Source organism: Hippocampus bargibanti, linkage group LG09 (genome assembly GCF_051943395.1).
Source record: "Hippocampus bargibanti isolate YZ-2025 linkage group LG09, ASM5194339v1, whole genome shotgun sequence".
Lineage (NCBI taxonomy): Eukaryota > Metazoa > Chordata > Actinopteri > Syngnathiformes > Syngnathidae > Hippocampus > Hippocampus bargibanti.
Window position 1 is genome coordinate 19498162 of NC_142742.1, and position 22936 is coordinate 19521097.

General features: G+C 42.2%; 1 protein-coding gene and 1 long non-coding RNA gene across 3 annotated transcripts; one reads left to right on the forward strand and one right to left on the reverse strand.

Moving 5' to 3' along the window:
• Positions 1–177: 177 nt before the first annotated feature.
• fosl2 (FOS like 2, AP-1 transcription factor subunit) lies at positions 178–7613 on the reverse strand. Of its 2 annotated transcripts, XM_089004792.1 has the most exons (5): positions 7450–7607; positions 7022–7141; positions 5485–5739; positions 4063–4170; positions 178–1478 (listed from the first exon to the last, which is right to left on the reverse strand). In XM_089004792.1, exons 3-5 carry the CDS (start codon positions 5722–5724, stop codon positions 906–908), a joined length of 921 nt encoding a protein of 306 aa, XP_088860918.1. In that variant the 5' UTR covers positions 5725–5739; positions 7022–7141; positions 7450–7607; the 3' UTR covers positions 178–905. The 2 variants fall into 2 exon arrangements, with proteins under 2 accessions (XP_088860918.1, XP_088860917.1); XM_089004791.1 differs by having other exon boundaries at positions 7022–7613.
• Positions 5760–15587, forward strand: LOC148893910 (uncharacterized). The gene is made up of 3 exons (XR_016116048.1): positions 5760–6778; positions 13072–13280; positions 14060–15587. It is a non-coding gene; the product is annotated as an uncharacterized LOC148893910 (long non-coding RNA).
• The last annotated feature ends 7349 nt before the right edge of the window (positions 15588–22936 follow it).

The following is a 22936-nucleotide window of genomic DNA, read 5'->3' on the forward strand; positions in this document are numbered from 1 at the left end:
AGAGAGAGAGAGAGAAAGTCTCGTTATATCGATGTTCTCGGAAGTTGGAAAAAATATCGATATAACCGATATCGATATAATGCTACTTTACTGTGTATATATATATATATATATATATATATATATATATATATATATATATATATATATATAATATACTTTATATATATATATATATATATATATATATACTGTATATAAAAAGTACAATACCACTGAGGTGAAGCATACCAATACGAACATAGTAAAGCCACACTGGCAAATTAGAAGAGCAACTGGACAAAGGCGCCATCAGTATGAAACACTGAAAACCACAATGCTTTTCTACAGGCAGATGAGGGAGAAGACAATGTTTCAAAAACACTTTATCAGCACATAAAATACAGTTAAAGAGATTAATCGAGGTGCTTGATGTAGGGGTGAGAAAGGGACACAAATGAAAAGACAACTGTTTTCCCATTGTCTCGGGATGTCACCTCTTTTCATGATCTGTTGATTCGTCTTGGCAGAGTGCAACTGGTCATGGCTTTTAATTCTTTTTCTTCATAAAAATATATTTATTTCGATATGTATATTTTAGGAACTCCTTTTTTATATCTTCTGAACTCCCAAAGGCCAAATTTGAAGGCAGGAAAGAGTAAACAAGTAGACACTCTAAAAGTTGAAATGTCAAAATGTTAACGCGTCACGGATGGCTGCACACGTGTTGCACAAATCTGACTGAGCAGATTGAAGCAGGACGAGAAAAAAAACACACAGCGTAGCCCTTGTGGGGTCTCCCTGCCAAAAGGGGGGGCACGGTTCACATGATCAGGGTGTGTGGCCTGGACCGTACAAATGCCACTTGGGGTTCTTTTGATCCCGACGCTCACCGTGCGCCACAATGTTTTGGTTTGCTGACCCTCTCACAGGGCCAATAGGGTGGGTGAGTTGAGGGAGTCCGACGACTGATCGCCGCTGCTGCTGCTGCGGCGGTGGGCTTTGGAGCACGACTCGGAGGAGGGCGAGGGGCTGTCGGGCTCAAGCATGCTCGGGTAAGTGAAGATGAGGTTGGGGGCGTTGAGTGCGGCGGCCGGGGTGGATGCCGCCACCACCGGCGTGTTGAGGCTGTCGCCATCTGTACAGTACATCCCGCTAAGGCAGATGGGCTTGATGACGGAATGCTGTGGTTTGCCCGCCACTTCCTCGGCGTCGTCCGGCTCTTGCTTCACCACCACGTGGTTCGCGTGGGCCCGGGCCGCCATGTTGGGGCGCATGGCCAAGGACAGGGGGGCGCACTGCTGGTGTTGATGGTTCTGATGATGCTGATGGTTATGATGGTTCTGATGGTGCGCCGGGGTCGGGCGGCGATCCTCTGTGGGCAACTTGCACACGGGATTGTGGGCCACCAGCATGAACTCCAGCTTGTCCTTTTCCTTCTTTAGGCTTTCAATTTCTTTCTGCAGGTCGGCTTTCTCCTCCTCCAGTTTCTCAGTCTCCTGATAAGACAGAAAACATGAAAGAATGGAAAATAACCGATTATAGCACTATCAAAACTGTATTCCAGGAATTGTTTGGAATACTTTTTGTTACTTTCTGAATATGCACAAACTACCTACTAATGTACTGTATGCCATAAACTTCCCTTTTAGGTAGCCTGTATTTAATTTAATTTATTTTATAGCTATCGATCTGGCTATCTAGCTAGCTATCTGGCTATCGATAAGCTATCTGGCTATCCATTAGCTGGCTAGCTACCTTTCCATCTATTTGAGTTATTTTGGGTTGAGTGAACTCTGGCGCGTGTGGCTGCCGTTGCTCGTGCACAGAAAAAAACAACTTGTCCTGTGACTGTAAAGTGACCTGTAAAGATTTGAAAGGCGCTTATAAATGACATTTATTATTATTATTGAGCTAGCTAAAATTATTTGTACTGCTGCATGTGTAGTGCAGTCGAGTCGCCAGAAGAGGACAGTGTTGCTTTAATTATTGCAAACAAACATTGTCATGTCCTTCAACTTGAGTGCTACTTGCGCGCGTGTGTGCGTGTGTGCGCGTGCGTGTGGACATATGCGCGTGCGTCAGGGATCATAATACGCGATTCATGTGAGACAGACAGACAAGAAATGGTGACATGCTGTCTGAGAACTTTGACTCATGGGCAAAGGTATGAGGAAGTCGTTTTCCAAGGAGGCGAACAAAGAGAAGGTGTGCGATCAGAGAACATGGTATGACTCGGAACTGACATTCCCTTATTTGGAATTAAAAAAATGGCCACACGAAAGAAAAGCATTTCTTTCTGTCGTGGAAGTAATGGGATGCGTTGCTGTTTCGTGTGAGCACCTCACAGCATTCCGAGTTAGGGAGATGATCAGAATTTGCGTGTGTCCTGCGTTCGCAGAGACAACTGCCTCCGGCGAATTCCATTTCTGGGAGTCTTGGAAGTCTCAACAAGCTGGAGTTGAGTGAAAAATTAGCGAATTCAGGGGTCGGGAATCTTTTTGACTCAGAGAGCCACAAAAGTAAAATATTTAGAAATGTTTTTCAGTGAGAGCCACACACACACACGCAGAGACACACGCGCGCGCACGTACACGCCCACACACGCGCACGCACGCCAACACATACTCACGTGATTTCAACAAAATTATATATTATATAAAATAACTGTGATAATACTAACCATTAATATGACTAGTTTTCCGTTCCTCGTGATTTGTAAAAACATCAAGTCAAACGATCGGAATGAAAGTTAACGTGCCGGGTCCATTGGCGACACTACTGCTAGTTAGCCTGCACACCACCCATTAGCTTGCACAGAAGTATATTGATGCTAACGTTAGCATGGGGCTTGTCAAAGAGCCACTGATATTCAACTGTTTCCTTCATGGTATTGTTTCATTGCAAAGTAGAATCACGGCACAACACCAGAACCTCCCCACAAAGGTAAATCCTCCATATTTTTTACTAGTCAGGCTTATTTAAAAGAGGGCGTTTATGTGTTTTGACATCAACGGCTATAGGTCAGTATCATCCAATCAAAATTGCGCTTTCCGCCGAACAGGGAAAACGCGAGAATATGTACTGTATTAGTTTTATCGGCAAGCCAGATGAAATCATCAAAAGAGCCATATATGGCTTGCGAGCCATAGGTTCCGGACACCCGAGCTAATTGGTTCATTTTGTTCGTGGCTCACAAAGATATCATGCCATGTGTCCGTTCGCGGCTGCCAAGGACAAAGCTTCTGTGCCGCATTCGGTTTTTAATGCAGTGACCAAGGCGGAAGGGCGAAACCATTATTGCCAGGTTGTGACTCGAGGTATGGGGTATATTCACTCATCATATGATTGTACTATGAGGTTGTGGAAAACTTTTGTCATTGTCTAGATCATTTGCATAATCTTAAACTTCAGCATCAACATCATGACAAGAAAAGGCAAGAACGAAAAAGCAACACAGATGTCTTAGTTCCACTGAGGGGAAAATAGAAGGAAGCACGAGAGCAATTGAAAACAATTCCATACGCAAAGTCATTCAAACATATTTGAAGAGTGGGACAAAATGCTCTATTTAACTGGTGTCAAAGCAAAGAGAGAGTATGACCGTGACAGCCCAAATTTGAGACAGGTCAACTGAAATTTTCATCTCACACTGCACAACCAATAAATTGGACTTCTTTTTTTCCTAACGACTGTTTTTAAATATTTTCTGTTGCTGACAAGCCTCTGCTCAACACCTCAGGCCATTTATCAGTAACAGAGAAAATGACCGGCAGAAATATTTACTTTGCAAGTCCATTTACAGTGACTGCCACTAAAGTTTTCTCTTGCCCCTCGAAAATTTCAGGTTGGGGACTACTCCATTTCTCATACAAAATAATGAACACATGAATGAATGCATACATTATATTCTTTGTTTCATTCCATTTTGTTCCATTTAAATGTTTGATTTTATGATTAAAATATGTGATGGGCTAGTTAAAAAATAATTACATGGTAGTGATCGATTGTCTGAATTTTGGGCACTGGTGACAATTTGTATGATGACATGTTCGCTACTGAACTTTTGATGTTCTCACTCACCCCTTGCAGCATCTCAGTCAACTCGCGTCTGCGGTTGCGGCATTTGGCGGCGGCCAACTTGTTTCTCTCGCGCCGCACCCTCCTCTTCTCTTCTTCTTCTGGGGTGAGCTGAGGGTAAAAAGCAAGTGTGTTGGTAACGCACAAATATGACATATAAAACCCAACGGCAGAATGCAAAGATTAATAAAAGATAATTTAAAAAAGAATTCAAATTTTATTTGAATTCTGCCCATGTTTAAACTTTTAATGTGAATAAATAGGAATACAATCAATGCATCTCCACTGCAGGTTCCAGATTGGCACTGCTATTTCAATCCCCCCTCCCACTGCAATCCATAGCTATTTTGATCCAACTCTTGCAATAATTGAGTGCACCGTAATTCCACTTCCGACCACTAGATGAAGATCCACGTATTTAGTTTGCGACTGGAAATTGAAAAGGATGAAAAACCGGGATATACGTACTTTATTTCAGCACAGCCTAATTTTTTATTGTCAATTATTTTCATCCACTGAAAACGGATTTTTAAGTCAATAGAAAGAAAATGTATATACTTTTTTAGTGTACAATACCTCTTTCGTCATGATTATTGACAGAGTGTGAGATATTTGGAGATACGTATTCCCATTTAAATTTCCTTTCATGACTTTGCTCCTGTGAATTGGGAATTGTGAGACTAATAAAGTTTATTTTACTTTATGCAAGCTATATGATTGTTAATTTGGAATTAAAAGGGGATTTGTTTACTGTTAACACACTGCGGGATCAGTACACTATCAAATATTTTTTTTATCTGTTGCTTTTCCCTCAATATGTGTGTTTAAATTAAATTATTTTAAAAAGTACTGTTAATATAACCAAAACATGCATTCAAACAATTTAAATATAATATTCATTCCAATGTCATGCATTTTATTAATCACAGGGGTTGTATGGAAAGTAGCAATGGGTGGTTGGGTAAAAATGGATTTTATAAAAAGGTCAGTTAAATATATTTTAACATTCCAGATTAAACCAGATTTTGGTCAAATGCAATTTGACAACCACCCCAATTACATTTCTTTAGTTACGTGATATAGCTTGTTTGATCATTTTTAATCTTCTTTATGTTTGTTACTTTGCTTTTTACTTTGCTTATTCATGTGGGCAGTGAAAGCTATTTATACAGCGATGTTGCTTGTGATAAAAGAAATTATTTATTTGAATTTTGTAAAATAATCTACCTTCTAAATGGGTCGGTTTGGGTCGTTTCCAAAATTGTCCATCCTGAATATGCATGTAAATTACCGGAAATTTTTTGAAAAATACCCACATTTTCAGCCCTACGTCAGAGCTTTAAAATAACTCCCAGAAGTAATACATCCCAATTCTATTTTTGTTTCAGCCTACAGTCAAGTTTTTCCAAAATGACATTGACTCACCTGCTCTTCCCTTTTGCGTCGCCCTCTGGCGTCCCCGATGGAGCGGATAACCCCGGGACGGGCCAGTGGATTGTGACCCAGCAGACCTTGCCCGTTGCTCAGGTGATGGCTGTACGGGTGAGAGCGGGAGTACGGGTTGGACATAGAGGTGATGACCGTGGGCTGCACCATCCACTGAAGATCCTGACTTGTTGTGATTGCATTAATGGTGGGGATGAAGGCACTGTTGGAGCCGGGCATGTCAATACTATATTTCTGGAAGGAGCAAAAGAACATATGGTAAGGGGCGGTGGGTGTGGGTAGCGGGTTGGAAGCACGGGCACCAATGCGCATTTTCCAGCATTACCGCTCATGGTAATAATGATTCAGTCCATGGAGAGTGTTGTGGGAGACTGACACGCTGTGAATCATGTGGGAATGCCCAAAGTGCCCTGTTATCAGTCGTCTTTATCACTGAAAGTTGGAGCTAAATGATTACGAGCAGGTGTTTGGAGCAACTTCTTGGGCTGGGGGGGAGGCTGCTCCAGTAAATATGCATGTATTCGTTATTTACGCACGTCCTTTTCTTCCAGTTATTCCCAACCTTCCGTCGGATATCCCGGCAGTCTTGGGGAACTTTTTATCTGGTGACTCATTCGTTCAGTGCGTGCGAAACGCGGTCAGTTCCAGTAAACCGGGAAGCAACACGCCACACTTTTGTAGGACCTCGCCTTTAAAATACGAGCATTGACACGACACAGATTGCGCAACGGAACGCGACCCCCCCTTCCCCCCCAGCAAGAACATTTTAAAAATATAAGACCCATTTGAGGTAGGATAAAATTCTTGCTGAATTATTTGCGTGAGGCTTCCCCAAACAAATAATGATTTTTTGGATATATGTTAAAAGTCCTATGACAGCAATATTGCTCGGCACTCACCGAGACCACGATAAACCCATTCGGCTGTTCACTCAAAAACCATCATTCCGATAATTTCAGATCCATTGTCATTTAAATGAATCTATTGGAGAAGCGTTGTAGATCCATTCTCCACGCAGGCACATAAGGGTGCTTTTAAACGCATCGCACCCATATGCCGAATCGAATTTTTATGACCTTATAAATGACCGTTGCCCGGCTGTCCAAATCCGCGCACGGAGGTGCAACATTTTATACCGATGTGCGGTATAAAACGCCGCAAATATTCACTTCAATTCAACCAATCAATTGATTTCTACAGCACCAGATTGCAACATAGGTTGTTTCGATGTACTTAGATGGAAGTTCGCCCAGAACACTACATTTCTCCCGTGGTGAGTAACATTACAGTGTTCATTTGCAGACTGAGTTAAACATACGCAATGAGACCGGCTTGACCACTTTGCGGCAACGCCAACCAATTTTTAAACTCGTACCCCTGGGCGTAAACGGAAAAAAATACAAGCAGCGGGATTCGCGTAAATTGTGCGAAAATGGTTCAGTCAATGTGCGCCACTCGTTAAAACAGCAAAAGAACACATCGCAGCAGCGTCGAGGTTGGGCTTGTCGACTTTTACCTGGTAGGTTGAGGTAGAGATTGGGCTTCCGATGGTGCTGCTGCCGCTCGCGAAGGATTCGGGTTGGGCCGGTGAAGTGCTGCTGCCGCGGGACGAGGTGTCGTAATTCCCGGAGTAGTCCTGGTACATGATCCAGGAAAAAAAGATGGTATCACGGGACTTGTTCGGGCGCAGTTTACGGTAGCAAATCCTTGCTCAAAGGAAAGGCGACAACCAGCAGGGTGGTTCAAAAAGAAAACACGAATCCTCCAATTCGACTGAGAGTCACTTTTCAAAAAAAGTTCATTCAAGGTGTAGCCGTGGCTTTGAAGTCACCTACAACATCACGGCGACGACAAGTAATGGAACGAATTGTCCGTTTGTTATTCAAGAGGTGCAAGGTGCGCGAACTTGAACTTAAAAGTTAGGATCCACGCAGATTGACTCACTTTCAGTCGTTTTTTAGCCTGTCGACCCTTCTTTCTATTTTCCACAGTCTTGCCGATTACGCGTGACCAGTGGCGTTCACGGAACACTTCGATGGTATTTTTTTGTCGCCTTTACCCCCCTTCTTTTTTTTAGCCACACTTCCTAGAGATGACTCACTTCAATGGTACTATCGAGAAGTGCAACAGCTTTTCAACCCAGACGAAAGAACCACGTCACGCATATGGGCGTGGCGACTCGAGCCGAAGGGGAGGGGGCGTCTTTTGAATCAAGTGGCGAAATAGACCGCGCCGTTAAATGCATCCTCCGCTAGAAACTGGCGTAACAATTACACCATGGATACGACCGAAATAGACTGCTTCAAACGCACAAGGACCTTTCTGGGCCGGTTCCGGACGTCAGAAACAGCAGTGAAGTCCACGCTTGTTTATCGCACTTGAATCAGTCCATTGACGCATTTTGCCTAAAATGGGCAGTTGCGTCAGAAAGTGCACAGCGTGGGTTTCCTTGGTAAAGGAAACAGAGCGACGATTTTGAGGGATTCCCTCCCCGTTGAGCACCGACGCTCTCTGGACGTGCAGTCTGGTTTTGGATCCACTATAGCGACGAACACTTCTATTTTCTCTCTCTCTCTCTCTCTCTCTCTCTCTCTCTCTCTCTCTCTCTCTCTCTCTCTCTCTCTCTCTCTCTCTCTCTCTCTCTCTCTCTCTCTCTCTCTCTCTCTCTCTCTCTCTCTCTCTCTCCCCCTCTGTCTATCTCTCTCTCTCTCCCCCTCTGTCTATCTCGCTCTCTCTCCCCCGGTCCCACTCTCATTCTGTCTCATTCTCTTTCTCTCCCCCTCTCCCTTTCGCTGTCTCTCTCGCCCTCTCTTGTCTCCCCCCTCTCTCTCTGTCTCTTTCTCTCTCCCTCTCTTTCCCCCCCCCCTCACTGTCTTTCTCCCCCTCTCTCTATCTCTCACTCGCTCTCTCTTTCTCTGTGTCTCTCTCTCCCTCACTCTCTTTCTCCCCCTCTCTCTATCTCACGCTCTCTCCACCGGTCTCACTCTCGTTCTGTCTCATTCTCTTTCTCTCCCCCTCTCCCTTTCGCTGTCTCTCCCCTCTCTCTGTCTCTTTCTCTCCCCCTCACTCTCTTTCTTCCCCTCTCTCAATCTCTCTCTTGCTCTCTCTCCCGCGCCCACTCTCATTCTGTCTCATTCTCTTTCTCTCCTCCTCTCCCTTTCGCTGTCTATCGCTCCCTGTCTCTCTCTCTCTCTCTCCTCTCCCCCTCCCTCTTTCTCTCTCCCCCTATCGCTGATACAACGATCACCTGTGCATATTATAACTCGCACCTGTCCATTATGGGTCCTATGTCTGACGCATAATCGAGTTATTGTGCATTGTGGGTTCATTTAAACTAAGCATTAGTCAAAGCGTCGACCTTCCCTACACAAGACTTGCCATTTATAGAATTGGAAAGGAAGCGCAGTTTAATTTGAATTGTGATTCGGATGTACACTACACAAACAAGGGCACGGATCCCAGAAAATGACACGTTACGCTACATGAAATGGCGTATTAGGTGGTATAATCCAATCGACCATGCTTCCTATTTTAATCTGCATCAACACTGCTGGCTGTGCCCATCTCCCTTAAAGCTGTTTGCTGCGCGTGGCTTTGCCAGACGGAGTTGTCAAAAAAAGTTTCTGCAGCATAGGAAGTTCTCCGACTGAGTTGCGACGGGATGGGGGGTGGGATACTAATCAGCGTGGGAGGTGGAGGCGGGTGGGTGTTCTGAAAAGGACTCTTTCCAAGAAAGCGTCATTTGGACCTCAAAATAAGTCAAACCTTTCCAACGTGTCATTTCTGTCACACTGCGCCTCAGGCTTTCGGTTTAATAGCACATGTTCAATCAGCTTTCTTTTGTTAAACGATATTAATGAATATTATTTATCAGCTGCCGGCAGCACGGATTTGCCGTTGCTAGGCGACACAGTTTGCTTTTGAGAAATGTAATCAGCGAGATGTAGTTCATGTTCTAACAGTGTCAGTCATGATATCGCAGAGAAAGGGCCATTCATTGCATGCAATGCCCCAAAAGAATGTTATCGCCTTCAGTGTATCTATGCGCTGACATCTTTCAAACTTGCCGTAGCATTTACCACCTCCACAAAAAGATGCAAGAAAATTAATCGTCCGCCATATGAAAATGTGTTTTTACACAGTGCTCCATAAAATAAATGGGCCCTATAGTTTGGACTTGGTTGTCATGACACATGAGATAAAACCCCAGCATATTCACGGAATTCCAAATTTCCGGTAATACAAGCATGCATTTTGGTACAAGAAATATTTAGTAGTGTCGTTGATTTATTCAGGAGAAAGTGGCATCTATCCCCATGCGCAGATGTGGTAGTCTGAGTTTAGGAAAACACCTTTCCAAAGTAAGCATGCCATTTAATATTATCGCTGCAGTTAGTCTTGAGAATATTCAGTGTGTTAAGGGCAACAGCGGCAATTTACAACATAAAAAGAGAACAGCAATGTTGTATTTTCAGATAGAATCATGTTAATGTAAATTATTTTGCATTTGACAGGGAATTTATCCATCCATCACTCATCCATTCATCCATCCATCTTCTGTACCGCTTATTCATCATAAGGGTCGCTGGAACCAATCCCAGCCATCTTCGGGCACCAGGCGGGGGACACCCTGAATTGGTTGCCAGCCAATCACAGGGCACACAAAGACAGACAACCATCCGCTCTCACATTCACACCTAGGGACAATTTAAAGGACCACCGACACCATTTTTTTGTTTCTTAACTGACATCAGAAAAACATTTTATAGCATGCAAAATACCCAATACACGCAGGCTGATATTTTTAGCCAAATGCAAAACACCTATAAAAATGAGTTAAAGTGTCCCAAAACTACTTCAAAATTACCCCGGAAATGGCAAGTTTCAGAAGGTCCCGCCCCCATGTTCGTGACGTCACGCCAGGACGACTTGCCTTGCTCTATAATCAAAACAATGGCTTCAGATTCGGAGAAGATGCTTTCTTGTTACTCATCCAGTTATGAATATGATTCAAATAGTTCTGAAGAGGAAAGCATAAATGTTTGCAATCGATTAAAGAAGTCCTTCCGTATCAATTCGAGCTGTCAGGACTCCAATGTAGCGCCCAGATAATGCACAAGATGGCGCCCAAGCTCTGTTGGAAATGGGCTGATTTGTCTGCTGGGAATTTGTGACAACTAGTATCAAATAGTAGTCTTGGCGCAACACACAACGATTCACCATCGCGTTATGTGTTTTCCTTCTAATTTTGCCATCAACACGGATCAACATGAAGTTTTCAGACCAAACAAACGACCTAAAATGCATTGTGTGTCGCTTTCTCGGTCAGGGGCGTTCCTAATGTGACATCACGTCAGGAATCGTCACCAACTCGAAAACAAGACTTCCTGATTATTCAGCGCGAGTCTTAAAACGTAAAATATAGCTATATGCCGTGGAATCTTTATAAAATACAGTCAGTAGAAGTCATTTCAAGTGATTTTACAAATTATGGACACAACTTGTCGGAAGGCGTCGGTTGTCCTTTAAATGTTCAATCAGCCCGCCATGCATGTTTTTTGGAATGTGGGAGGAAACCGGAGAATCCAAAGAAAACCCTCACGACCGCTGCACTGTGAAGCCGGTGTGCTAACCACTCAACTACCGCGCCGCCCCAATCATCCATCCATCAATCATACTGTATATGCCACTAACCCAGGGGTGGGCAAACTTTTTGACTCGCGGGCCGCACTGGGTTCTAAAATTTGACAGAGGGGCCGGGCCAGGAGCATTTGGAGGGAGTGTTTGGGCCGGAAATACTAAACCTAAAGAATTAAAGGACAACCGACGCCTCCCGACAAGTTATGTCCATAATTTATAAAATCACTTCAAATGACTTTGACTGAGCGTATTTTACAAAGATTCCACAGCATATAGCTATAGTTTACGTTCTAAGACTTGTGCTGTATATTCACTAAGTCTTGTTTTCGAGTTGATGACGATCCCCATGTGACGTCACGTTTGGACCGCCCCTGACCGAGAAAGCGACACACAATGCATTTTGGGTACTTTGTTTGGTCTGAAAACTTCGTGTTGATGGCGAAATTAGAAGGAAAACACATAAATAACGCCATGGTGAATCGTGTGTTGCACCAAGACAACTATTTGATATTCGCTGACACAAATTCCCAGCTGACAAATCAGCTCATTTCCAACGGAGCTTGGGCGCAATCTTCTGCATTTTCTGGGTGCTACATTGCTGTCATTGGCGGCTCGAATTGATATGGGAGGACTCCTTGAATCATTTGCAAACATTTATGCTTTCCTCTTCAGAACTATTTGAATCATTCATAACTGGATGAGTAACAAGAAAACATCTTCTCCGAATCTGAAGCCATTGTTTTGATTCTCGAGCAAGGCAAGACGTCATGGCGTGACGTCACGAACAAAGGGGTGGGACCTTCTGAAACTGGCCATTTCCGGATTCATTTTGAAGTCATTTTTATTGGTGTTTTTCATTTAACTAAAAATATCAGCCTGCCTGTTTTGGGTATTATAGATGCTATAAAACGTTTTTATAATGTCAGTGGGAAACACAAAAAAATGGTGCCGGTTGTCCTTTAAATGTAGTGTGTACAAACCTCATAGCACAGTAAGAACCCAATTTATTAACTGTCTTTCAAATGTGAAAAATATCCCTGATCAGTTAATAAATTTGTCTCAAGGAATATGGCGTTTACATACTATTTCGCAGATACTTGGAGGAGGAAATGGAAATAGATTAAAATAACATATGCACTGTGATTCATCAAGATTGCGTCTGTTTTTAATAGGTTTTCATTGAAGGGGCAAAGTTAAAGAAATCATTTATTGAAAAATGGAATCACTTTCAACATTCAAAACATATTATTCCACAACGAAATATTCAAGCTCAATAATACCTACTTGTGTTAAATTCCGCCAAATCATAGATGGTTTGTCCTGACCGCGCGCTCAACAAACTCCTCACTGACGCCTTCGCCTTCACGCGCAAACAATACACGTGTACCGTCGCCGAGCACAAAGACATAGGCAACCTGCAGTGAAATTTGCATACTCGGCACGGCAGCCAATCAGAAGCATGCTGCTTTCTTCCGGACTTTCGCAAGCGTTATAAAGTCATGCAATTGCATATCATTTTCCAAAATAGATGCACAGAACCTCAGCCCAGAAGAAAGATTCAATAGAAGCTAACAACATATGTGACGCTACAAAACGTAAATTTACATTAAACCGTGACTGTAAAGTGTACGTGAGACTCATGTAAGGGGCTGAGTGGCTCGTAGGAAGCAATGCAAACGTTGCATTGTGCACCACAATGACAATCGACTACTGCAGCAAAATCAAGCCATGCACATTTACCGTAAATTAAGCAAGGTAGCATTTGTAGTAGGTACAATGTTGACAATGTTTTTTAATGTGATTAGTTGTCTCATTGTGCTTCAGGTTGGGAAAGATGGGGCAGGCAACTTCTCAGTTATCTGCCCTGTTGTCCCGCTAACTTTTTGTCATGAGTTTCAGACGCTGTTTTTACTACAATTTGGGCAGGTTCGGCGGGCCGGATTAAAAAGCCTAACGGGCCGTATGTGGCCCGCAGGCCGGAGTTTGCCCATGCCTGCACTAACCCCATTTTGCACGTCGCTAAAGCCTCTCCAAGATAACTTTGGACATCCCAGATTGGTCGCCAATTTATCAACAACAACACAAATTCACAGTCTTAGTCAGACTGTATCAGAGTGGAAATTGAACCAAGTCAAGTGAGTGAACCACAACAGTCAATGACAATGAATAAATCATGATCAAGAAATCATGAGCGAGTCATTCCAAAGTAAAATACAATTTCAGCAATCAGCATCAGAAGAATTCCTCTGATTCATTTTTCCTGGTTATCTCACATGATGGCATGGCTGCTTGATCCGCGGTGTTTTTAGGAATCAGTCTCTCTACTGTCACATCCCGACATGATGACACATCTTTCTTTCAGTGGAAATGATAAAGTCATTGCTGTTATTTTTGTGATGACCAAAAAACATGACAATTGAATTAGGTGTGAATTTGATTGAATAGGCAGTGAATTTGATTGGATTGGCCTTTATTAGTCTCACAGTGGAAAAATTTACATTCCACAGCAGCAAAGTTCCGAAAGTAAGAGTAAAGGAAAGAAAGAAGTAGAAAAAAATACAGAGCTGCTGTAAAGGCAGCCACTGTCGTGGCACCATCTAGAATAAATAAAAAAAACTTCAATGACAAATAATGTGACAACACAAAACACACTCTGCACCCTCTTAGTTGCATGGAGCATTTCTAGATGAAAGAGGAGAGGATCTTTTCACCAATGGATCAGAGACGTCATGGTGGAATGTGCACGTCTGCTACATGCTAAATGTTGAAAGCAAACATGAAGCTGTAGCATCTATTGATACAAATAGATTGTCTCACATCTCCTGCTCCACATAAATCCGCTTCGATTCCAAGCCGCGACAGTTCCACAGATGCATTGGCGCTCTGCGCTGACGCTCCTTTCTTCTCATTGCAGGCTCTTCAAGCCTTACATCCATCCGCAGACTGTCCAACAGAACCGAATCACTCCTATGATCAATCCCACATTGTAAGGAATCATTTCTAAGTGGAACATGTCATCCCACAGTGCCATTTTACCAGATTGATTGAACCTAATGCCTTCAAGGACCTGCCTGACAATGGCCACTCAACATAGTGTTAAAAATGGTTCACAATAACGCATCCTGGCGGTCATCGCATGAAGCATCCGTAGCCTTTGCTTAAAAAAACAAAAAAACGCCCTCTCGTAATACATTTTGACTGATTGCTTTATCAACTGGTCAAATATGCTTCAGATTTCCCAGAAGTCGAAGCCTATGCATTGTTTTTAACCTTGCCTTGAGTTGCGTCCTTTTGTTGTGTAATGATAATAATGTAATAGCCTTACTAACCTGGATAATAGCTCCACATGATGAGCTGTGGCTAATCTGTCAGCTCAGGTGCTACCGTCAGTCCGCACATAGGCCCCAAAGTGCTGACTCGGGTTGTCGCGAGTGGGTTAAAGAACACTCAGGGTGACTGACACTGGAATTTGTTGTTGTGCTTGTGTCCTGCTAACAATCAATACAGTACGTAGTTTCTAATGGAATGCTGCAAATCACAAAGAGTGACAAACGAGACTCGGGTTTTATGTGACAAGCCAATAATTCCTTTTGATGTCAGTCACACTGTTATGTACCAAAGCATATTGCTTCACACACATACAATCAAAACTGGCTCGATCATTTCACGCTGGTTATTTATCTTTTTTTACCATGAAGGTATTCCAGCCATTCCATAATTTTACTTCCTACAAATCACATTTTCAATAATCCACATATATAATATTAAAACAGAGTTTCTGAGTAAATCCACGCATCCTGAGACCAAATCTAAAAAAAAAAACAAAGGAAGGAAAATAATGCTTGCTGATAGTTTTGTAAATATCAAATAAGTCTACAGTAGTCCATAAAATGATTTTTTTTTGTTTGTCCTAAATCATGAACAAGCATATAGAATCTCACATAAAACACATCAAAGGAAATTTAAACACATTGTTTCGTAATTACATGTATTCATTTCACGGTTCTCTCTCAAAACTGTGGGAATACTTGCTTTAATAAACACAACATTTTAAATTAGAATGATTATTTGTGGAATGTATCCCACAACCTGCGCGCAACCCCGTGACCATAACCTTTTGAACTTGGTCAAAGAAGAGGAAAGCAGTGAATCACACTGCATTTGACGTCATCAGTTTTCCAAAAGACTGGATAGGGCAAAGGTATGTATGTCCGTGCATCTATTTTCCACATTTTTATCAAAATTTTAGCATTGATTGAATGGTTCACTCTATGTGGTGCAAGACAATTTTACTTTCATTTTATTTTCATTTCATTAAGAAAATTTGTCCTCTTGGGCAGTTGGAACACGAAACCCAAAGCATATAGCTAACAGGCTATCTTAAGAGATTTTTTTTTTAGATCTGCAATACTATTAGTGTGACGGGTATAGTAAATGGCAAATAAACCATACTATAAAAATTGTACCATTGATAACAGCTGAGGTTGTCAATCCTTTGACAGTACAGTTCATGACTGATCAACGGTGAATATTTTGCAGAAAAGCAAACGTGTTAGAATAATGAAGCTAAAATGGCGTCCAATTATGACCCAAAGTGGAAAAACTCATGTTAAAATATATGATGTTCACATTATAGCACAATTATGGCACATATTTCATATACAGTGATCCCTCAGCTTACAAACTTAATTGGTTCCCCGAAAGTGTGTCAGGCGAAAAGTGTGTCTTCCAAACATCAATTTCCCATAGGAAACCATTAAAAATGAGAATAATCCGTTTCCAGGTTCCCATAAAACATATTTTTTTTACTAAATAAGCCTAAAAACTAGACAAAATATCCATTATTTTATGTATAATAAGTGTGCTATTGTATTGTAATTAAAGAAATAAACTGTATTGTATAATAAAGTCGTTTCATTTACCTTTGTGATGGTCGTTGATGTAGTTGCCTCTTGATGTTATCCGAGTGAAGTTGCCGTGTTTTCTCGGCGATAATACCCTCACACACTGTTTATAGGACCGAAAACCCCCCACTAGCAACGGCCCTGCTAGCTGCTTTTCGTTAATCCAAATCAATAGAAGTTTTTCAACCTCTTCTAGTGCCTGAGACTGTTGCTTAGACAACACAGAAACACCCTTAGCCACACATAGTAATGGTCGACTTAGCATACTGGTACTGGGACGCTAAGTCACACAAACGCACACCTCGTTTGTGCTTCTTCATGATCTTCTGCTCGACCGTAATTTTGTTTTGTGTCCTCTTCGGCTGAACACTAGCCTGTGGTGGGTTCTTTTTCGGTCCCAAAAAAGCAAAAGTATCCACTTGATAACAAATCTCGTCTGCACTGAGTGCACTTTTGCACTGAAAGAAAGTGAGTGTGGAGAACTAGTCCGCCAGCCACGGTGGCGGTGTTCGACCGTGTGTCTTCCGCCGCAAACTAGTCTGCCAGCCATTGTGGCACTTTGTGTGTTTCCTGAAAACCCGTTCGTATACCAATATGATATTCTCGTGAATTTAATGTTCTTAAGGCGAAAGATTCGTTAGCTAAAGTGTTCGTAAACTGAGGTACGTATCACTCTAATTCTGTGAAAACTGCCTTTTTTGCGTGTGTGGCAGCAATACACAGCCCCCTTGGTCTTGTGCAAGTTAGGCCTTTTAAATAGAATCCTCCTAATGAGCACTTATATTGGGAAGCCTACTGTGGGAAGGAGGTCACTTTAAACAGTGACTGTGTGTCAGACTGGCAGACTGCTCCTGTGAATTAAATAACCATCTTTTCACGATGTGTGACAAGTTACTGTGGCAACGCATGTAAAGAAGTCAAACAACAAGGCAGGGAGATAATTTGATCCACACAGTGCAGGCTTGTGGAGACGAGAGTAATATGCGATAAAGCCAAATATATTCAGGTGGGCAGAAGACAAAGTCGGCGCTTAACAACATTTTGTGAAATTAATACCAGCATGTCTAGACTGCATATTAAACAAATAAATACCGTATACTGTAATACCGTTGTACCGCATTTTCTCCACTTGATAACGCGTGGCCAAGCGTGGACTTTTTACCCTTCTCCTGGCTGATAAAAGGTGACTGCAAAAATATCCAGAAAAACAAACTAAAACAGACAAAATTTCCTTTCTAAGGATTATCCAGACACAATTTAAAGGATGGTGTGTGGCAGTTTTGAGTGCTTCAGGTATGGTTATCTGCATGTACTTCTTGGGAATTGGCCTTTTATTCACACCTCTCTGGATCTCCGTCAACTGACTCACATCTTTCCGAGCCGCCTTGATCTTAGCCTCCAACCGTCTTTTCCATGGTGGGTAATGAATCTCGTGGCTCTCGTGGTTGCTCTTGTAGCCAAGCATCTCTAGGATCACTGATGCTGTAGAGCGTATATCAGCTCATTGGTTTCCGTGATCGTTCCGATCGGGATCGTTGTCAGTGTTGCATTCACAGTTTCCAAGAGACTTTCAGGTGGTACTTCACATAGCCGTTGTAATCGGTTTCTTAGTTGCCCAGTTTTCATTCTTGCCATGATCTTATGTCTCAAAGTCAGTTGCTGCTTCGCTCAGCATTTCATTCATTGGGGCTGGCTTCCCAATCTCTGGTTGAACCTCTTCCTCTGATGTGGCAGCCTGGGGCCCTTCACCTCGGAATTTGTGTTGTACCTCATCAATCTCAAGTTGTGATAGCAATTGCCGTTTGTGGATATTGGAATACTGAGTTACTAGTTGTTTCGTGGTCAACCGTGACTGTGGGTTTCGAAGTAACCATTGAGCCCCCATTATCCGCATGTAAGGGCTAAGGTTGCTTGAGTAGTAGCATTCCAACAGAGCCATGTTATCGCATCTCGTCCATCTCCGCTTTGTTCCAGTAGCCCATTTTTCATCAAGGTGCTCTGGTTCCCCAGCACCTGACGCAGACCTTGTTTGGCCGGGCGATGTCTGAGCTGCCATGTCATTCGATTTATTGTCTCTCATCATTGTATGAGGTAGGCATTAGCGTGAAGGGTCTTGCCCAAGGACCCACACTGGATGATGTTTTGTGCTCATTTTTCTCTGCCTCAAGCGGGATTCGAACCCATATTCCAAGCTGATGCCTTATCAGCTGAGCTATCCAGCCGCTATATCCAGCAGACATTTAAACAGCTTCTTCCCCAAAGCCATTAACTCTTTGAACTCTTCAACAGTAGCCAAAATGGAACAAGTGCCACTTAGCAGTTTTTTTTGACGACGATACTAGTGCAGCGTGCTGAAACAAAGTTCTACATACTTGGCAATAAAGATGATTCTGATTCTGATTCTATATATATATATATATATATATATATATATATATATATATATATATATATATATATATATATATATATATATATATATATATATATATAGGTGGGTGGGCCTGACATGGAGGTTTATTTTGAGTCTGCCATGGCCACTAACGTTCTCCAAAGATGCCTTGAGGGATCCTGACTCGTATTTGACAACGTGAGGGACCCTATCAAAATGTGGTAGGTTATAAGAGAACGTTTTGGGGTCTTCGGCCATCTGTGGGATAACAACAATGTGCCTCTTCAGACCCTCTGATGGGCACAGATACCCTTACTGACTATTAGAAAACTTTGCAAGACAACAACAGACTAAATGATATGGCGCACGATATGTTTTGGGCAAAAAACATGTCATGAATGTAACATAAAAAAAAAGAAGAAAACACATAATAAGCAACAGGCAGGCTGTTGTGATCTGGGAAGTTCCGAGTGGAAACATCTTATTAAGTGTCATCATGTGGCAACAAAATGTGTGTTTGCTCATAAGCCACTGCAGTGGGAAAATAAACCGAATGACCTCATCGGGACCGCTGCCTCAACTGAATCTTACAGGATTCTGACGACACTTGGCAAGGCAACAGAAGCCGTGCCCTATGAGCTGAAAAATGAGGTGCTGTATTCCTGTAAATCATAATCTATATAGCAACTCAGGAGAGGTGTCAAGCGAATTTTTGTCGCGTCTCACATTATAGTTACCATTTCCCTTGCGGGTGTCTTGGTGACTGAAACTATATAAAAAGTCAAGAATAACATTTAATTCAACCATTCTTTAAAGGACAACCAACACCATTTTTTTGTTTCCTAACTGATATCAGAAAAAGGCTTTATAGCATCTCAAATACCCAAAACACGCAGGGTGATATTTTTAGTCAAACAGAAAACACCAATAAAAATGACTTAAAGTTGCCCAAAACCGCCACTAATGAGCTCAAAACTGGAGAGATTCAGAAGGTCCTGCCCCCAGTTCGTGATGTCACGTCAGGAAACTCCTTCACAAACTGCCTTGCTCCAGAGTGCAGATTGTTTACTGGTTGTGCATGCACAACTTTGTTTAAACTTTCAAGATGAAGAGTTACGAACTTATGTATGAATGACAGCGGTTATCCATCGCTAATTCCGGTTAGCTCCTCGTTCCAGCAGCTGTATGTTTGTCAAATAGGTTTGCTCCACTATTATGACGATTGCTCTCTTTCACGACTGAAAGCAACTTTCTACTCATTGTCAGGCCGAGGGGATGACAGCGGGTATCCAAGCGGGGATTCGCGCACTCTGGGGAGCTCCTCGGCTGGCGCTATACTGCTCTGGCTCCGTTGGAAATGCTGCATGGTTTGGTTCTGGGAATTTGTGTAAACTTACACCTTCTTTATGCGTGTTACCGCAATTGGCTGCCACACGATTCACTATCACGTTATTCATGTAGTTTTCCTTCTAATTTCACGATCAACATGGTGTTTTCAGCCGAAACAAAGTACCCAAAATTCATTGTGTATCGCTTTCTCAGTCAGGAGCGTACCAAATGTGACATCACTATCGGCATCATCATCAACTTCATGAATATTCAGCGTGACTTTTAAAAAGTAAAATCTAGCTATATGCGGTGGAATCTTTGTAAAATGCGCTCAGTAGAAGTCATTTGAAACGATGTTACTAATTATGGACGCAACTTGACCGGAGGTGTCGGTTGTCCTTTAAGTAACTAATAAGAGGTTTGGTAACAAGAAAATGCTTACAATGAGTCACTGATTAATTGCATGTGAACATTTGAAAGATTTCAGCAAGCATCATTGAAGTTGTCATCTTTGATTTGCTTTTGAGGGACACTTAAAATGATGTGGAGGGCCACCAGTGGCCTTTGGGCCTTTACTTTGACACCAATGAGGTCCTGAAATACAAATGGCAATAATGGAAGAGTGAAGAAAAACATTCAATTACCTGTACGCAGCACCTTTACAGTCTCTCACAAGCAAAAAGGTATTTGCTGGTAAAAACAATAGCAGGAAGTGTGTCATATGTACAAGTCCGTCTCAAGACAAAGAAGAATGGAAATCGGTGCAGAGAATGAAAGAGGAAATGTTGGAGAATGTGGAAGAAGTTAACAAATAAATGTCAGATGGTAGACTGGGGCACTTCTGAGCACACTGCGAGGCAATCAAGCATAAGCACCTGCAACATGAAAATAAACAGGACCCAAATGTTCAAGAGTGGCTTGTTTTGTTGAGGAAGAAAATCCGATAAGATACGCCACCTTTGTGAACAAAATGAGTTGTATTTTCAGAGTTTTGTTTTCGTCAAGCTTGACCCACAACACGTGGAAAGGCATTTGACAATGACGCATCCGAGTGCAGCCGCAGTGCACACACAATAGGCAAGTTCATGTGACAACGTCAAGGAGCTTGTCTATGACATTTATGAGGATGTTGTTCTGAGGGCCATGCACTTTGGAATGTTAATCAGTTTTTGGTGCGGTTCTTTCTCGATTTAAAAAGGTTGAATAGTTTTTTTTGTGACGACTATTACGCTCTTTGATAGACGTGAGCGTGCACACAGACACACAACACACACGCACACACATTTCCAAAGTCGCGCGCACACATACACATGTATACGATTGGATATGATTCTCAACATTGCACTTTGCTGCTGTTAAACTTGATTTTCCATCTTGTGGACCGACAAATTATTCTTAATTTTTTTCATTCGTTTTGTCAGTTATTTTATTCCTGTCAGAAGGCTGTAAATCAAGATGTCGAAATGCATGTTAACAAAGATACAAACAACAAAGTTGGACATGGACAAGTAATATGCAACTATTCATCCACCATCCATCCATTGTCTTAGCCGCTTATCCTCACAAGGTTTACGGTGTATGTTGGACACTGCCTCTGCTAGCTTCCGGCTGTAGGCAGGGGAAGACCCTGAACTGGTTGCCAGTTAATTGCAGGGCACACATGCACGAACTATCCACGCTCACAGCTAGGGACAACCGAGACTATACGTTGAGAACCTTTAGCTCGTGAGCCATACATGGCTCTTTTGATGATTGCATCGGGCTTGCAGTTTAAACAGAATCTTCGAGCTTGTTTAATCCACCCATCTATCGATTTTTCACTGCTCATTTCCGGTTTGGGCTGCAGATGGCTCCAGGAGCAATTTTGATTGGATGATATTGGTTTATGTTGGCCGATGCTGTGGAAGAAGGTAAACTCCTCCTTTTGAATACGCCCGCTCGGTAATTAGATCAAAGCTAATCCTACGACGAATAAAATGGTGGAAAGAAAAAAAGATGACGAGTATTTTACACTTCAGGTAAAATAGCAGTCTCTGAAATAACGTCTGCTCGGAAGCCTGGGATGTGCAATGTTTACGTCGGGCGTACAACTTACAGAACGTCTCCGCCTGGGTGACTGACAACTTTTTCAAGAAAAAAAAAAACCCTTTTTTTTTTCAAAGCAAACGTTTGCTTTATTCCGATTTCAAAATCTTCGTTTAGTTTGGAAATTTCGGAATTTCGGTTCGTTTGGCAATTTGCATACTAAGAAGCCAATCAGAAGCCTGCATCAAATAACTTCGTGCTTCCATGTGCATTTGAATCTCATTTTCCAAAGTAGCCGCACAGAGAACACAAGAAAAATGGATAAGTGGTTAGGAATCAAGCCAAAACCTCAGCCACAGAAGAAAGATTCAAAAGAAGCTAACAAAATTCATGACGCTACAAAACATAAACGTACATTAAAAGCACCGTGGAAAGAGGAGTTCACGTGGCTTGTAGCAGACGACGCAACGCAAACATTGCATTGTGGAACATGCCGGACACTGTATGGACAAACGACAACTGCAGCAAAATCATCAGCAAGGGATATTTACGATAAATTAAGCAAGGGAGCATTTGTTGTAGGTACATCAATTACTTAATTTTAAAGTGTTGTTCTGTTATATATTCTGATTATCAATCCGTAATACTTTGCAACAATGTTTTTTTTTTTGCGATTAGTCGTCTTATTGTGTTTCAAGTTGTGAAAAATGGGGCAGGCAACTTTATGGCTGGGCAGACAACTCTGAAAAGTTGTCTGCTAACTTTTTGTCATGAGTTTTAGACACTGCAAATAGACAGAAAGATTCGCCTTTATGGAGAGAACAGGTTCTGCTGTCTGACTGATTTGGAATGACAAAATACCATTGATGAAACGATTGAATGCAAGCGGCACTTGACATGTCTCATCCAACGTTTCTATCAAAATACTGTGTGCAAGGGGAAACTCCGGCAAGCTGACTTTCATTCCAAAAATTTTTGAGCATTTTAAGCTGGAGGATCATGCAAACTCAAACAACAGCCAAAGCTAGAACCGAACCCTGCACTTCTGCACTGTGAGGCAGACATGCTAACCACTCGTCCACCGGGCCACCCTACATGAGTAACAATTAAATGAAATGTGAGCAAGTATTTTTCCTCACTC

Bases quoted from the DNA above. Each gene is read 5' to 3' on its own strand.
- fosl2 (XM_089004791.1), bottom strand. From the start codon at position 7,150: ATGTACCAGGACTACTCCGGGAATTACGACACCTCGTCCCGCGGCAGC. The intron at 5,740-7,021 runs GTAAAAGTCGAC...TGCTCCTTCCAG, and splicing joins TCTCTACCTCAACCTACCAG to AAATATAGTATTGACATGCC. The intron at 4,171-5,484 runs GTGAGTCAATGT...TTTTACCCTCAG, and splicing joins GACGCAAAAGGGAAGAGCAG to CTCACCCCAGAAGAAGAAGA.